This window comes from Canis aureus, chromosome 13 (assembly GCF_053574225.1).
Source record: "Canis aureus isolate CA01 chromosome 13, VMU_Caureus_v.1.0, whole genome shotgun sequence".
In the NCBI taxonomy this organism is placed as follows: domain Eukaryota; kingdom Metazoa; phylum Chordata; class Mammalia; order Carnivora; family Canidae; genus Canis; species Canis aureus.
In genome coordinates this window covers 42,160,636-42,179,154 of record NC_135623.1, presented here as the reverse complement: position 1 = coordinate 42,179,154, position 18,519 = coordinate 42,160,636, and the positions used below count along the sequence as shown (strand labels likewise).

The 18,519-nt window shown below is 38.4% G+C and overlaps 1 protein-coding gene and 2 long non-coding RNA genes across 7 annotated transcripts in view; 1 reads left to right on the top strand and 2 right to left on the bottom strand.

The window, feature by feature from the left end:
• Window positions 1-18,519, bottom strand: part of LOC144282353 (uncharacterized) — a 179,181-nt gene that overhangs the window by 84,300 nt on the left and 76,362 nt on the right. The window lies entirely within an intron of this gene.
• Window positions 1-18,519, bottom strand: part of LOC144282355 (uncharacterized) — a 51,040-nt gene that overhangs the window by 6,319 nt on the left and 26,202 nt on the right. The gene's annotated exons all lie outside the window — the stretch shown is intronic.
• Window positions 1-18,519, top strand: part of NTN4 (netrin 4) — a 124,431-nt gene that overhangs the window by 88,688 nt on the left and 17,224 nt on the right. For all 3 annotated transcript variants that reach the window (XM_077845889.1, XM_077845890.1, XM_077845888.1), the window contains exons 6-7: window positions 15,048-15,261; window positions 15,571-15,686. In XM_077845889.1, the coding sequence (XP_077702015.1) occupies window positions 15,048-15,261; window positions 15,571-15,686 (330 nt within the window). The remainder of the gene's footprint in view (window positions 1-15,047; window positions 15,262-15,570; window positions 15,687-18,519) is intronic.

Here is an 18,519-nt window from a genome sequence, read left to right as displayed (position 1 = left end):
ACACCACAAGTGGAATGGTTTCTCTCCTTTGAATTAACTCTTGCCTCGGCCTCTTTCTCTGATCTCAAGCACTGTTCCCATCTAGTCATTGGTTCCCAAATCTGTCAATGGATCAGAATCACTTGGAGCACTTATTGAAAATATGAACTCTCAGAGCCCTTCCCTAGATCTTCTGAATCAGAATCTCCAATAGGAATCGAGGGCAGAAATCTGTATTTGTTCCTAAAAAGCATCATTAGTGATTCTGATTCAGCCTTTTGGTCCCCTGGCCAGCATATGAGAACCATTATATATACTATTGTTTCTGGGGTAAGCTCTATTCACTTCCATCCTTGGATGAAAGATTTTGAGCTAATAATCATCTATAACTTAATTTACTCACTGAATTAGCTGTATCTCTGAAAGAAAATCCTAAAGGATTACTAGAACTCTGGCTAGACATTTTTCCTGATTCAATGATAGATATAAATGCTCATAAGCATTCATGTCACTTATCTTTTCCACTTAAGAATATCTAACTTAGGGCAGCCCCGGTGGCTCAGCGGTTTAGCGCCACCTTCAGCCCAGGGCGTGATCCTGGAGTCCTGGGATCGAGTCCCACGTCAGACTCCCTGCATGGAGCCTGCTTCTCCCTCTGCCTGTGTCTCTGTATCTCTCATTAATAAATAAATTTATAAAAAAAAGAACGTCTAACTTAGAACCTCTGCTTTTCTCAAAAAAAAAATCTGGAGGAATTCTAAGATGTCTGTTTTTCATTTAACAGTTTCAAAATAAATACCTAGCAATTCCATTCAGAGAACTCCTCTTATTCATAGTATATAAATTGATTTACCATGAATACCTCATATTTTAAAGTGCATATGTGTAAAACGACTGGAATTTATAATAAAATTAGCTTACCATTACTCTGAAAATTTATTTTTACTCCTACATTCACGTACTTCAGAACATAGCACTAAATTACCATAGGTCTGTTACTGTGTTGGATTTAAATAATCACTGACCATAGTTCTTCATGAAGCTCCACTGTCCCTCAATTTTGACACCAAAGAATATCTTAGATGTTAGATGCATGGGAAATTGGGTGTGGAATATTGACAGTTATTCTATGACACTTCTCTACAGAAAATTTCCCATGCTTTCATAGAACACACGGTTTGAAATAGATGTTTGAAAAAATGCTTTATAGAATAGAATTAGCTCTCTTTTTTTAGGAAACGGCCAGTTCCTTTACAATAAATTTATTGACTTTGATGCTGTAACATATTTTTAAATATTGCATAGTCTATCTTCATAGTTAAAAATTAGCAACTGGAAAAGAAAGCAGGATTTATTCCCTGTCAAAGTAAACAACTTCTTGAAAAAACTGACAAGCTCTTCCTTCCTCCCTGGTGGGCCAAAATAAATGTAGTCTATTGCCTTTCAGCAAAGAGTGAATAAAAATAAACTTGGTCCTTCTACCTTAAAACCCAAACCAAGTGTTTACCAAGATACCGTTTGTTACTTGGTTACTGTTACCCTGACTAGCTGGCTAACTTTGTAAAGAGCTCTACCTCCATCCAAATCTCTTTTTTTCTTCTTGGTTTTTCTTCTTCTTCTTTTTCTTGTTAGGTGAAAACTGCTCAACTGATGGAAACACAGTGCCTAGAATGGGTGACTATCTTGCTGCAGACTGTCTTTCCATCCTGCTCAGTCTACACAATATCACCTTCTCATCATGCTCCCAAGAAGAATCTCTTATTTGTACCTCTGTTTAATAATTATTTCATTCCACTTGTTTGTACCTCTAATAATTATTTCACTCTACCTTTAGGATGGCTATTTTTTCCCTTCAAGTTGTCTCAGAAGTAAAATTTTTAAATTAAATAAAAAATACCTTACCACAATGACACATTGAGGTAAAACCATAATGTTTCCCACTTTCCACTGTTGTAGCTGTGTTCCTGTCCATATCAGAAAAGGATTGTTTCCCAAGGGTCAGTAAAGTATCTTCCTATAGCAGCTTAGTGGGCTTTTTTTTTTCTTCAAATTATAGTTTCAGCAAAGCCACATGAATCCATTTTATGTCATATAAACAACATAGATATCCTCATTTTATGCTGAAAACAATGATTTCAGCATAGAATCAATATGAAGTAATTGTTTTTGAAAAGCAAACTTTAAATGGAACCAGTCACTTGGCAATAATATTTGGGAAACTTTAATCTCAGCTTTTAAAACATCTAGAATGTAAAACCAGAGGGTTAAGAAGTGAAAGACATATAAAAAAAATCATATATCATAATGTAGTAATCATACTAGGACTATCCTTTAAAAAGGTCAAATTACATAAATTAAAATCACCCCCCAAGAAGGAGAAATTTTATGAACTGATGATTAATAGAAGTCAGTCACATTTGGGAAGAGAAGTGGGAGAGGTCATGGAATTCTCTAATGTGCCTCCACAACAGAAAGTGTAACTCACTGAATAAATAAAGAATATGCCATTCTGCATTTGATGAAGACAAGTAATAAATGATCAAAAAATAATTATGATATGTCAAAACTCTCAGATAGTCTGGACCAAATTAGATGGGATATAAAGAAGAGAAGAAGCATTTGTTGAATGGCTACTATGGGCCAGACATTGTGCTGAGCAATTTACATAAGCTATCTCATCTAGCATTCTTTAGGAATTAGGTGGTATTTTTTATATTTCATAAATGAGGATGTTGAGGCTTAAGTTAATTATATAATTTGTCCAAGTTCATACAGCTGGTCAGAAGCAGTACTGGGATTTGAACCCAGGTTTGTCTGACCCTGAAGACTTTGATCCAAAGACATACAAAGATCTAAAGAACTTGATTCTACACTGTGTCCTGGTTGATGAAAATAAAATGAGTTTTAAAATGCAGAAATAGGGACGCCTGGGTGGCTCAGCGGTTTGGCACCTGGCTTCGGCCCAGGACGTGATCCTTGAGACCCAGGATCGAGTCCCACCTTGGGCTCCCTGCATGGAGCCTGCTGCTCTCACTCTGCCTCTCTCTCTGCCTGTGTCTCTGCCTCTCTCTCTCTGTATCTCTCATTAATAAATAAATAAAATATTTTAAAAATAATAAAAATATAAATAAAATGCAAAAATAGCTCAATCAGTTAAGCATCTGCCTTCGGCTCAGTTCATGGTCCCAGGGTCCATGGGAGTCTGCTTGGCCCTCTATCTCTGCCCCTTCCCTCCGCTTGTACTCTTTCTCAGTCTCTCTCTCTCTCTCTCTCAGGTAAATAAATAAAATCTTTTTAAAAAATAAAAATAAAATGCAGAAGTAATTGGAAATATATATTAGAATAAAAAATAACTTTTAAAGGAACCTAAACTTTTGAAAAAATTTATGGCATTGGGTTTTGAATAAGACCCTGCTTACTGATGACTAGCCCTATAAAATTTGAACCTAAAGAGCTGCATTTATCTTAAAGAATCTTAGTATAAGAAAGATGGAAACAATTGAAGAGTGTTCCACATAGGCCAACAAAATAATTAAGAAAAGAGAGATACTAATGAATAAATATGAAAGAGACTGAATATTCTCAACTCAAATAGGAAACTGCTCAGAAAGAATACAAGAACTTTCTTCACACATTCAAAAGGTTTACGGGGACATAAGGAGTGGCAAAACATAATTTACTTCCCTAGAACAAAGAGTCGTAATTAGATGTAATTGGATGAAAGTGAGGAAAAAAGATTGATTAATGTGAAAAAAATTTCACTGCCAGTGAAAGTCATTTATGGGTGGGGAATGTCTCCTATAGAGTTGGAATAAAGATCTTTTATCACAAGTAATAAATAATAAAACTCGGCGGAGTAGAGCATTAAATGTAGGGAACAGTCTCACACTGCCAAGATTAAGGATAATCTGTTCTTTTTAACCATTTCAGTTTTCTGTTATTGTTTCTGTGCTGTTTCTGTTGTTGTGTTTGTTTGCTCTGTTTCTAGTGTCTTAGGCTTGCAGTGCTGTGGTGCTAAAATACTAAACACCTATTAAAGAACTAATACGAGCCTTTCAGGAGGTTCAGCAAGACATATATTATGGTTGTCACTCATTCAGAGGAACATTCGTTCAACAAAAATTAAGTGAGTCCCTAAAGTGAGTCAGTGTGGTCCTAAATTTTGGGGATACAGAGATGAAAGGTTTGGTTTCTACTTTCTAGGCCTTCGCTATGTGCTATAGAGACAGCTGGGAGGTGAAAAAATCATATAAAGAGTTTACACTGGAGACCAGAAGACCATCAATCATTAAGAAATATTTATTGACTATAATTCATCCATTTTTTAAAATTCAATACATATTTACTCAGTGCTTACCATGTGGCAGGCCTATCCCATTCACTGTATATACAACATAACAGAGTCCCTTATCCCATGGAAAGAGATTTTAAATAAATTTATCTGAGTAAATATGTAATTAAAAACTGCATGGGCACCTGGCTTAGACAGTGGAGCATGTGACTCTTGATCTCAGGGTTGTGAGTTCGAGCCCCACATTGGGTATAGAGATTACTTGAAAATAAAATCTTAAAAAAACAAACAAACAGGGGTGCCTGAGTGACTCAGCTGGTTAAGTGTCTGCCTTCAGCTCAGGTCATGCATGATCCCAGGGTCCTGGGATTGAGCCCCACGTTGAGCTCCCTGCTCAGTGGAGAGCCTGCTTTTCTCTCTCCCTCTGCCCCTCCCCCTGCTCGTTATCTCTCTCTCTCTCTCTCTTTCTCTCTCTCTCTTTCTCAAATAAATAAAATCTTAAAAATAAAAACAAAACAAAACTGCAATATGCATTATGAAGAAAAGGGTACCATGATAGATTATAGCAGGGATGAACCACATCAATTCAAAGAAGGTAGATGAGGTCAATAGGGATTCTTTATACAAAGGAAAAAGGAGTTAGGAATGATGTCCGTTCCTGACTAGGCACCTGGGTAGATGGTGACTGAGTGGAATGGGAATTCAGGAGGTTTTTTTCAACAAAAAGATAATGGTGCTTGATATAACCAAATTCTTCAGAGTGAAATACAGTGTCTAAAACAGTACTTCAGGGCAGCCTGGGTGGCTCAGTGGTTTAGCACCACCTTGAGCCCAGGGCATGATCTTGGAGACCTGGGATCGAGTCCCACATCGGGCTCCCTGCATGGAGCCTGCTTCTTCCTCTGCCTGTGTCTCTATCTCTCTCTCTGTGTCTCTCATAAATAAATAAATAAAATCTTAAAAAAATTAAAAATAAAAAATAAAACTATACTTTAAAGTTTTCCTGTAATGGAATTTGTCTGTACACTCAAAAGTACAGGCAAATTCTTCTTCACTTTTGATTGAAGTAGCAACCCAGGAATATAAAATTGGCTATTTAGCTGTCTAAAATCTTTAAGATATACCTAGAAATAAATAGTAACTCCCCCAGTTACGACTAGTAAACAGGAAAGAAAAGATACAGGAATCAAATTAAGGGTCTGAGCAGTGGTCACATAGTAAAGCATTAAAATAAAGGATAGGACTATTGTATTTATTTGTATTACTCATTTAAAGTTTATAGAAATATAAAGTACATAGGAAATATACTTAAATACCTTAAATTTATTTTTTAAAGTATTTCATAGGCGCACAAATGACTAGATTTATGCATGCATGGATCTCCTTCAGTGTGGTATGTACAATGACTTTAGGAGACATTGCATTTCAGTAAGTGAAAGACAAGTCTTAATTTAGATTATTTTCTTATTAGATTTATTCTAGCATATTATTTGAAATTAACATTCATCTTGAATATTGTGGCACTATCTTTTTAAAAAATATTTAAGTTCAATTTGCCAACGTACAGCATGACACCCAGTGCTCATCCCATCCAGGGCCCTCTTAGTGGTACCAGCTATCTTTGAACATAATGTATATTATATGTAAATAATGAATTTTTAAAAATTTTCCCTATGAGAGTATAGGGATAAAACATTTTGCCTTTGAAAATTGCCTTTGTTCACAACTTTTTCTTTATTTTTCCATAGTTGTTCATCCACTAGCAAAAATAATTGATAGTAGAAGGAAAGGAGAAAACAGTACCAAAAAAGGTAGAAGACTTCATTTTATCTAACATTTAACTTCACGCTTGATATAGTAAGAGCTGCATCTCAGATTGCCCTTAATTCCAATTCTAAGAACCTCAGGGTGGGGCTGGGGGGCAGCTGGGCAGCTGGGCAGCTTTTGAAGTGGCTTTGATATAAAAAATTCCCCATCAAAAAAAAAAAAATTCCCCATCAGGAATTATGGAGGGCCTTGGCCTTCTCTGGGGAAGACAGCGTTGGGAAGCTGGGAGGCTCTGCTGAAGGAGTGGCCACTGGGCAGTGGTGAAAGCCCTTGACAAGCTGCCTCTTTACCCAGCTGAGGGCCTTGAACTTTGAGTTCTGTTTTTAGAAAAGCTAAAACAGGAGCAAGGATTTTCAGGGTGTTCTGCTCTTGGTGTTGCTTTTACTAACAGAATAGCAAAAGCTACAGCCATCAGGGAATACCAAGGAATCCTGGTGACTTTTAAAAGAGGTAAGATGCTAAATGCAATCGGCTGTTTCGATGGTAAGCTTGGCATCATGATCACTCTGAATGAAAGATGTGCAAACAACTCCTAGAGTTCTGGAGAAGATGGGAATAAAGAGAAAAGGCAGCAACTGTTACTTTTGACTCCACTACTAAAAGCTTTAGCAACTCCATCAGAATAAAGAAGCCATAACTCTCCCATTATGTCCCTGGCCATTCGGTATTCGTGTTTACATACTTATTATGTTCACGTAGGTTGACAGCTGTGACTCCTGTCCTAGATTACATGGTGGGATATCTCCCTCTAAGCAACAGGATCATAGATCATGTCCTTTTTTCAATATACTCTTATCCATAAAAGGAGAGTAAGAGCAGATAAATTTATTTTATCCAAAGAAAAGAATATGTAGTAGGAGAGTAACCTAATTCTGTGAGACAAAGTCGTCAAGAAAGCTGTTTGCCACCAAATTCCTCCCAAGTGCAAAGTGAAGAATTTCAGCCTAATTCGGAAACCAATTGTTAAAACTGGTTTTAAAAAACCCTCATATCTACAATAAGTTTGCTCTTTTCTCTGTGTTCGCATGCACCCTGGGCTACCTCTGTTATAACATTTATTGTCTGTAATTATGTATTTGCATATCTCCCTTAATTGACTGAAGAGTTAGTGATGACTCTGTATTCTTCTTTATATCTTCAGCCTCTGGCATAGTTCATGTTAACACTAAAGTTCAAAAACTCTTTGGTGGGGCACCTGGGTGGCTCAGTGGTTGAGTGTCTTCCTTTGGCTCAGGTCCTGATCCTGGGGTCCTGGGATCGAGTCCCACATCAGGCTCCTTGCAGGGAGCCTGCTTCTCCCTCTGCCTATGTCTCTGCTTCTTTCTGGGTCTCTCATGAATAAATAAATAAAATCTTTAAAAACAAACAAACAAAACCCTTTGGCAAAGGTGTGAATGAATGAGTGAATGAATGGTGGATTTTAAAAAACTAACATGTTGGGTACCTGGCCAATTTAGTCGGAAGAGTATGCAACTTTGATCTCAGGGTCATGAGTTCGAGGCCCCATGTTGGACATTGTTTTAACTAATATGTTTCAGCCAGATAATAATAATAGTATTCTCTGGGCATTTGGTGCTGCTAACTACATACAATATCTTGTTCAATCCTCACACAACCCCATTGCATAGGTATTACTAATCATACTCCATCAATAAGAAAATTGAAACAAGGAAGTTAATTTCACAAACTCTTATAAAGAATAAGCCTCATGATCAGAATTTGAATTCATCTAGTCTGACTTTTAAGTTGGTGCCCTTACAAATTCTGTTATATCGCCTTTGTTTTATTTTCTGTCTTCCTAAAAGATCTTACAGGCAATTTCCAAACAAGCTGTATTATGATTGAGACAAGTATTAATTGCAGAGCCATGTAGGAAAAACAAGGTTAGTTAAAAATGTGTTCAACCATTGTTTCACCAACAGTATGTTTCCTGGTAAAAGATACTCCAGAACAGTCCCATGTTTTAACTCTTTTCTGTAAATGCCCATAGAGAGACAGTGTTTCACATAATACATGTATTACTGCAAACATATGTCTGTAAATAAAATTTGAATAATATTTAGCAATTATATATTCATTATTTTAAGGGAACCTGTTGTGAAATCTTTTGTAAAAGTACCCATTTCCTTTCCTCTATCTCACCTGTTTTGAATATTTTGTATTATTGTTTCAGGGTTTCTTATAACAGGACACACCAGTACAGAATGTACTATTTAAAATTAGTCATTTGCATTTATTAAAGAAACCTTGTAACAATATTTAGGAATTTAAAATGCCATTTTCAATAATTTTATTCTGCCAATTTGATTGAGAGAGCAGCAGTGGGCAAATGGTTTGGGGGAGAGACTCGGGAAGGGTGATAATTATTCCAATGATGAATCATTTAATACCTAGATAGGCCATATAGCTTTTAAAATATACCTGGCTGCTACCCAAAGCACTGTTTTGGCTTTTAAAGACAACTCACCAAAATTAATTAATTAATTAAAATAAAAATAAAAAAATAAAGACAACTCACCATAGCTTTACCAAAAATTATACTGAAAAAAAAAATAATTAAGCTCAGAATGATAGTATATGATGATAGTTCAATCTTTACTATTATCTTCCAACAAAAAGACAAAGCTTATGTCAAGGATTTATGTTATGCCAACAGGGCTGCAACTTTGACATTCTTCATAATGAATATGTAAAAAGTTAAGTGGTTGGGTTGCACCTTAGAATCAATAAACAGTAAGAAATATACCTTGGAGAATCAGAACCTGAAGCAGAATCTAGGCAGACCTTTTTTTTTCCCCCCAAGCAAGAAGAAAATATATTTGCATTTTGGAAGAAAATAAGAAATGTAGATTACATGTGTCAAATAGTGACTGCTCCACAAACTTCAGGAGAGAGGTATGCAAGTCAGGCCTTGGTGTGCCGTTTGAAAACCATGTCATGAAAAGTGTCAGCGCTGTCTGCCTGGAGCTAGTTCTGCATAGTTTCCAAATGGTATTTTTATCTTGTAATTACGTAAAAAGTCACATTGACAGAAACCTACTAGCACATGTGATAGAATCACATTCTTCTCTGGCCATTCCTGAAATATGTAGGTTTTAAGGTCTATGGTAGTACAGGAGGTTAAATCCTAGGAAGGCTTGAATTTTCTATTAGAGTGAAAGATAATGGTGCCAGTGGGAAGCCATATATTACAATAGATGGAAGTCCAAGACCTCCTCTTTCTTCTGGCTCCCCTATTTGCTGTCAAGAACCAGGCTGACTTAGAACTGAATATTGGCGGTGACTATTGATTTGGTCATCTCAAAACAATGAAGTGTTTATATTGGATTATGTGGTTTCACTTAATGTCTTCACAATAGCACTTTGATACATTTTTATGCATTTTGTGTTACATAGCATACAACTCTCCAAATTATTTCCTAGTTAATTTTAAAAACAAATAACAAGTCAACAGTGCCTTGTTAACTTAAGAGAAATATTGGTCATTCACTCCTATAAGCTAGACATGTGAAAATCTTCCTCAATTTCTCTTTGTCTCTCAACAGTGGTTTCTTGCCTCACATCAAGATGACCTCCAAATCCTATCATTTCAATCTAAAGATAGAGGCTTTTCGCATCCAACCTTTCCTCCTGGTCTGGCATCTCCTCTCCTAGTCCCATTCCTTGTTCTCTCTCATTTCTTTCGTTTCCCTGCCATCAGCCTCTCCCTACTCTAGTCTGTTTCACACAATGCCACTCAAGTATCTTCAAAATTAAATTATATCCATGTCATAATTCTGATTTTTTAAAGTGTTACTTCCTATGGCTCTTTATACCCACAGGACAAAATTCAACCTCTTGGGTTAGTCCCTTCTACAATCCAGCTCCAACCCTAACCCTGTGACTTTTTTCCTCTGCCCTATGAGCTTCCACTGCTTTCCACTCAATGTATATTCTACAGTTCTCACACTCTTCAAAAAGGCCCTGCCCTTTCACATATGATACCTACAGCAGGGAATGTCCTTCAGGTCCATTTCACAAATGCTGATGTGGACTTCTACTATATACCAGACATTGTTCTGCGGACTGGAAAACAAAAATAAGCAGATAAAGATCTGGGGTCCCTGGGTGGGTCAGTCAGCTGGGCATCTGCCTTTGGCTCAGGTCATGATCCTAAGGGTCCTGGGATCAAACCCCGCGTTGGGCTCCCTGTTCAGGGAGGAATCTGCTTCTCCCTCTGCCCCTCCCCTCACTTGTGCACACGCTCTCTGTCCCTCCCTCTGTTTCAAATGGATAAGTTAAATCTTAGAAGAAGAAGAAGAAGAAGAAGAAGAAGAAGAAGAAGGAGAAGAAGAAGAAGAAGAAGAAGAAGGAGAAGAAGAGGTTGAGGAGAAGGAAGGAGGAAGAAGAGGGTGAGGAGGAGGAAGGAGGAAGAAGAGGAAGAAGATAAAGATCCTTCTGTCAATGAGTCCAGAGCCTACTAGTAGGGGAAACAGGCATACAAATAATGATGTACTATAATGCACACAAAATAGAAATATATACTAAAAGGAGAGGCAGCACAGAGGAGAGAGTGCTAAACTGTCTGGAGGGAGGGGGACAAGGAAGCATGTCAGGGTCCAGATGGACAAGCTGGGAAAGGCAATGTAGGAATGATAAGGGGCACCATGTCAGGAAAGAGCTTCACATTTTCAGGGAGCAATGAAAGCTTCCACATACAATGCAGAAACAAAATGCAGTAGGGATGAACTATTCAGTTAAAAATGATAAAGATGCTGCATTTTGTGGTGTGTGTTTTTCCCACCATTAAATTTTGTTTAATTATCTAAAATAAATGCAGTGGGAAGAGTATCTGAAGACTGAGATATATGACTATCTTCCTTCTCCTTTTCAGCTTGCAAACTCCTACTCATCTTTTAGGATCAGCTCAGGTATCTAAATGACCCCTCCTTTAGAATCTCCACGTGAAAAATAAACTCAAAATGGATGAAAGACCTAAATGTGGGGCAGCCTGGGTGGCTCAGTGGTTTAGCACCACCTTCCGCCCAAGGCCTGATCCTGGAGGCCCGGGATGGAGTCCCACATCGGCCTCTCTGAATAGAGCCTAGCTCTCCCTCTGCCTGTGTCTCTGCCCCTCTCTCTCTCTCTCTGTGTCTCTCATGAATAAATAAATTAAATATATTTTTTTAAAAGACCTAAATGTGAGACAGGAATCCACCAAAATCCTAGAGGAAAACACAGGCAGCAACCTCTTTGACCTCAGCCGCAGCAACTTCTTGCTAGACACATCTCCAAAGGCAAGGGAAACAAAGGCAAAAATGAACAATTAGGACTTCATCAAGATAAAAACGTTTTGCGTAGCAAAGGAGACAGTTGGCAAAACCAGAAGACAACCGAAAGAATGGGAAAAGATACTTGCAAATGCTTTATCAGATAGAGGGCTAGTATCTGAAATCTATTAAGAACTTAACAAACTTACACCCAAAGAATAAATGATCCAGTCAAGAGATGGATAGAAGATATGAACAGACATTTCTTTAAAGAAGACATACAAATGGCCAACAGACCCATGAAAAAAAATGTTCAACAACACTTGGCATCAGGGAAATACAAATAAAAACCGCAATAGATACCACCACCTCACACCAGTCAGAATGACTAAAATTAACAAGTCAGGAGACAACAAATGTTGGCGAGGATGTGGAGAAAGGGAAACCCTCTTACACTGTTGGTGGGAATGCAAACTGGTACAGCTACACTGGAAAATAGTGTAGGGGTTCCTCAAGAATCAAAAACAGAGCTACCCTATGACCCAGCAATTGCACTACCAGGTATCTACCCCAAAGATACAAATGTAGTGGTCCAAAGGGGCACCTGAGCCCCAATGTTTATAGCAGCAATGTCCACAGTAGCCAAACTGTGGAAAGAGCCCAGATGTCCAGCGACAGATGAGTGGATAAATATATATGATGGAATATTACTCAGCCATCAAAAAAAATGAAATCTTGCTATTTGCAACAATGGGGATAGAACTGGAGGATAGTATGCTAAGCAAAATAAGTCAATCAGAGAAAGACAATTAGCATAGGATTTAACTCATATGTGGAATTCGAGAAACAAAACAGAGGATAATAGGGGAAAGGAGGAAAAAATAAAATATGATGAAATCAGAGAGAGACAAGCCATAAGAGACTCCCTTTTTTTTTAAAGATTTTTTTTATTTATTCATAAGAGACACACAGAGAGAGGCAGAGGGATAAGCAGAGGGATAGGCAGAGGGATAAGCAGGCCCCCTGTGGAGAGCCCAAGGCAACACTCGATCCCGGAACCCCAGGATCAATACCTGAGCAGAAGACAGACACTCAAGCCACCCAAGTGCCCCAAGACTCTTAACCATAGGAAACAAAGTAAGAGTTACTGAGTGGAGGGATGGAGTAACAGAATGATGGGCATTAAAGTAACAAGCACTGGGGGATCCCTGGGTGGCGCAGTGGTTTGGCGCCTGCCTTTGGCCCAGGGCGCGATCCTGGAGACCCGGGATCGAATCCCACATCGGGCTCCCGGTGCATGGAGCCTGCTTCTCCCTCTGCCTGTGTCTCTGCCTCTCTCTCTCTCTGTGTGACTATCATAAATAAATAAAAAAATTAAAAAAAAAAATAAAGTAACAAGCACTGGCTGTTATATGCAATTCATGAATCACTGAACTCTGACTCTGAAACTAATAATACATCCTATGTTAGTTAATTGAATTTAAATACAATTTTTTAAAAAACAATTTCCATGTAATTCCCTCAACCTGTGTTCCCTTTTCTGTGCTCCCATAGCAGGCACAGGCCTCTATTAGAGTGTCTAGGCACAGTGTATGGAAAGTTTTTATTTATTCCTCCATTTCCCCAACAAGACCATGAATTCCTTGAGGGCTGGCACCATTACTTACACAAGCATAGATCCTATACTTCTACAAGAATTATTTATTGAATTAAATTATTAGTTCACTATTAATTAACCATATGCCAGACACTACACTAATGTAGCCATACACTACATACATGATCTCCTTTTATCCATACAGCAATCATATGAAGATAGACGTGGTTCTCATTTCCATTTTAAAGACAAGAAAACTGTGATAATGAGAAGCTAAGTATCTTGCCAAAAGTCACACAGTCAGTAGTTGAGATTTGAGGCCAAACTGAAGCCAAACTGTGATTTTAATGACAAATTAATCAATAAATGTTTCCAAGGGGATGAAGGAGAAATGGGATCTAGAGTGTTATCAGTTGAGAGGAACTTAGCAGGAAGAATTAGCCTAGGAGGTGTCAGACTGTGCTATGTATCTTGCTGAAGTAATTTCATTTAAAAATCATTTCATTCTCATGAAATCTCCATGAGACCTAGATACCCTACTGAGGAAACCGACATTCAGGACAGTTGGGTGCTGGTGAGAGCTCTCTTCTAGGTTGTAGACTGCCAACTTCTCCTTGTAGCCCCACATCCTTCACAGAGAAGAGAGCACTGAGCTTTTCATCTCCTTATAAGGGCACCAATGTCATCACCCTCAAGACCACATCCAAACCTCCCAAAGACCCCACCTCCAGATACCATCACACTGGAGACTAGGCTTCAACATATGAATCTGGGGGTACCAGTCTATAACACCATGCAAAGTAAACCCAGCTTTCTTCCCATCTCAAATCTGAACCCTCTTGGCTGTATCACTATAAATTCATGATGACTAACCTCAAGTGCGGCCTTTATGTGCCTAGAAATCATACTTCGCTTTCAATGTCTGTCGTTCACTCTCCCACTGACACTCTTCATCTCTCACCTGATGACTTTGCCTCCTATTTCATCTAGAAAATACAAACAATCAGAAAAGAAAACTTCCACCAGCTCCCATGACTTCATTTGTCCACTTTCCTACATCTGAGTCCATAAGCTCTGCCCTGCATCCTGTTACCATGAACTGATCATGTTCCTATCCACAGCCAGTACCTTTTCTTCTGGCACCATTCTCAGTTCTATACCAGATCCTATCTGGTATAGGATTTAAGCACACGTATGCTTAAATATCCTCCAACAGTGCTCCCAGCTTTCTTCTGGTCATCAGTTTTCCCCTTTTTATTGGATCATTCCCATCAACATCAAACCTGTTGCAATTTCTAATTTCTCTCATCTTAAATAAACAGAGGGATCCCTGGGTGGCTCAGCGGTTTGGCGCCTGCCTTTGGCCCAGGGCATGATCCTGGAGTCCCGGGATTGAGTCTCACATCGGGCTCACCGCATGGAGCCTGTTTATCCCTCTGCCTGTGTCTCTCTCTCTCTCTCTCATCTTAAATAAACAAAACAAAAACTCAAATCTTCACTTCCATTCATACCCTCATCCAGTTTTAGCTACCACCACATTTCTGTGCCCTTCTAGAAGAAAGGCAAATTCCTCTACTCCCATCTCTTGAATCCTCCTCAGATAGGTTCACCACTCATATTTACAGTGAAACTGTTCCTATCAAGGACACCAGTGGTCTTCATGTAGTCAAATGCAAAAATATATTCCCAATCTCCATCTTTTTGGGACTAGCAGCATTTAACACAGTTGATGCTGCCTACCTGATGTTGAAACTTTAACTTCCAGAACACCATACTCTCATGATTTGTTTCCTTTCTGGCTAGCTGCTCCTTTTTTGTCTTCTTTGCTGATTCATTCTCAACACCCCAAGCAAAAGCCATTCACATTTAATGCCTTCTAATTTAGAATAAATAATGTATTTCATTTTGCAGCAAATGTACTTTCCTGATTTTATCTTCTCATCTGTAATTTAATTAAGTTTCATTCTCTGAGCATATACCAACTGGCTAAAGGGGGAGCCTTAGAGGCACAGTGGGTGGTGAAGGGAAATCATTTCAGGATTGATCTTCACAGATCATAGATAACCAGATACTCATTGGTCTTTGTGTGTCTTCTCTGTTGTAGTGTGTTCCTGTCATCCAGTTGGATCAGCTGCTCTTCCTTTCAGCTCAGTGACCTTCTGTGACCCCAGCAATGGTGACTGCCCTTGCAAGCCTGGGGTGGCAGGGCCACACTGTGACAGGTGTATGGTGGGGTACTGGGGCTTCGGAGACTATGGCTGCAGGCCCTGTGACTGCGCAGGGAGCTGTGACCCACTCACAGGAGACTGTATCAGCAGGTGAATGCTCATGGCTCTTGCTCTGTGTGTCCTTCAGATTCTTTGGAAGATCTGGTAGCAATGTGGAAAATCTTGAATATTGTCAGGGGAGCAAAGATGTATTTGCACGGCTCTTTAAAGAATCTTTGTCAAATTGCAGAGTCATTTGTTCTTGCAAGATTCTAGAGGGTGGTATAGGCCCCTAAAACACTCTTTCTGAAAACTACAAAGGATGGGAAGGTACCTGATTAGTTTGAAGTCTCCATATATGTGTTCATTTCATTCAGATTCTAAGAAAGCCCTTAACTTCATCATTTTCAATTTTATTAGCGGCGCAGACATAGACTGGTATCATGAAATTCCTGACTTCCATTCCACTCACAATAAAAGCGAACCAACCTGGGAGTGGGAGGATGAGCAAGGATTTTCTGCACTTCGACACTCAGGTAAGACAATAGATATAATCAGATATCATATTTCCAGGTCTGGTCTGGAGTAACAGCAATTCGTGACAAACAAAGAAACAACTCTTGGATCCTATGAGGGGAACTCTTTAGTCCTGAGGTTAATAAAGTAGTGACCCCCTCCTGCTGCCCATAAGCATAAAACTATTGAGGAGTTAGTTTAGGAGTATTTTAACAAGCTTTTGTTTATTTTATGATTGTTAGGGTAACATATCATTTTTAATGAAGATTTTATTTATTTATTCATGAGAGACACAGAGAGAGAGAGAGAGAGAATGGCAGAGACACAGGCAGAGGGAGAAGCAGGCTCCATGTAGGGAGCCCGATGTGGGACTCGATCCCGAGTCTCCAGGATCACACCCTGGGCTGAAGTTGGCGCTAAACCGCTGAGCCACCCAGGCTGCCCTAAAGTAACATATCTAATTAATATAGAAAATCTGGAAAATGCAAAACATCGCAGTAAAAATATACCCAAATCTCATTACCCAAACTGTTAATGTTTTCATACTGTTTTACACAGGGGAGAGCTAATAAATATATCAAGTTTGGAAATGTAGAAATCCATTTAAAGGAAAAATATTCTTGCAGACCTAGTATAACTTAATATACACAAAGCTAAGTATGAATTCCTTATGTTTATATCTTTTTTAAAACTAGAAAGCAAAAATAATTTTATAAACTAATTATAAGCCAAATAACAAAACTATTAAAATTCAAATTAACACCATTAATTGAACATGAAAGATGATCTATACTTGAAGCCAAAACACTCTTTCCTGTATAAAGATGGTTCTTTGAGTCTATCAAGTCTATGCTGCTATTTCCTCTGACTCAGTTTTCCTATGATGTTTTATTTGTTCCTTTTTTGATGAGCATGCCACGATATTGGTGTGAATACATGGTTTCTGTGTTCATCCTGTCCCTATTCTTTTCTTATAGAAACTCAGGTGGTTCTATTCTGCACCAGCTTGCTCCATAACACAAACACAAATGTGGGCATGAAATCTTGTGTCAGCATTTGATTGTAAAGTGCTCCCCAAATGATCCAAATGAAACTTACAATAAATTTTTTTAAAACTTTTATTGGGGTATAATTGACATATAACATATTAGTTGGGGCAGCCCGGGTAGCTCAGCAGTCTAGCACCGCCTTCAGCCCAGGGCCTGATCCTGGAGACCTGGAATCAAGTCTCATGTTGGGCTCCCTGCATGGAGCCTGCTTCTCCCTCTGCCTGTGTCTCTGCCTCTTTCTCTCTATGTGTCTCTCATGAATAAATAAATAAAGTCTTTTTAAAAAAAAATATTAGTTTAGGTGTAATGATTCAGTAGTTGTGTGAAATGGTCACCAAAAAATTCTTTTTATTAAACCTTACAAATGCCAAAAATGTATTGTGAACACTCATATACACACCTGCTAGTATTACCAAATTTTAAGTTTTTCCATAATTTTTTCATATTTTTATTTAAATTTTAAAGTGTTACAGATACATTTGAAGACCTGTACCAATCTCCAACTCCACTAGCCTCCCTTACTCCACAGAATAACCACTAACCTGAATTTTGGTATTATCATTAATTTTCATGTTTTTACTACATATGTAAATAGAGTGTTTTTATTTTATTTTTTTTGAGTGTTTTTATTTTTTTTAAGATTTTATTTATTTATGAGAGACAGAGAGAGAGAGACAGGCAGAGACACAGGCAGAGGGAGAAGCAGGCTCCATGCAGGGAGCCCGACATGGGACTCGATCCCGGGTCTCCAGGATCAGGCCCTGGGCCGAAGGCAGGCGTTAAACCGCTGAGCCACTCAGGGATCCCCTAAATAGAGTGTTTTTAAAATTGGATGTACATAACTTACCCTTACTTTAAAACTTCTTGTGACCTAAATATGTATTTTTTTAGATTTATGCATCCTATTATTTGAATATGCCACTTTTTATTCTCTCATTATTTGCCATTTAGAACATTTCCAATTTTCCACTGTTATATGTAATGCTATAATGAATGTTCTCTTAAATGTGACTTTGTGCACTTAAGAAGAGGAGCTTCACTAGAGCAGGGGCTGGTAAACTGGCCCTCAAACCAAATCTGGCCTGCCAACTGTTTTTCTACAACCCACAAGCTACCTGCTCTAAGATTTAGTTTTAATAGTTATATAAATACCTACATAATGTCTTTAATTGTGTCTCTTAGACCATAAAGCCTAACACATTTATTATCTACCCTTTTGGAAAATGTTTGCTGATCCTTCTCCTAGGGTACAACCTAGCCATTGTTGGGTCATAAGTTGTTTTTTTTTTTTTTAGGATTTTATTTATTTATTCATGAGAGACACACAGAGAGAGAGGCAGAGACACAGGCAGAGGGAGAAGCAGGCTCCATGCAGGGAGCCCGACGTGGGACTTGATCCCAGTACTCCAGGATCAGGCCCTGGGCTAAAGGCGGCACTAAACCGCTGAGCCACCCGGGCTGCCCATAAGTTGTTTTTTTTTAAATCAAATTTACCACATAATGCCAAATACCTCTCCAAAGTGGTTATACAGATTTGCATTCCACCAGCAAAGAATGACATCCTGTTGTTTCACATCCTCACTGATATTCTGTATTTATTTCACAAATTTTTGTATAACACATACAAGGGGCCAACCACCATTCTACCTCACTAACTCAGCCACAATTCAACTCATTTAATATTTTTGGGCTTCTAAGTTAACATTATCAAATCTCTCAACTTTTGCCAATCTGATGAGTATGAAATGGTACCTCACCATTTTAAATTACATTTTCCTGATTACTAACAGTTTTAGTAACTTTC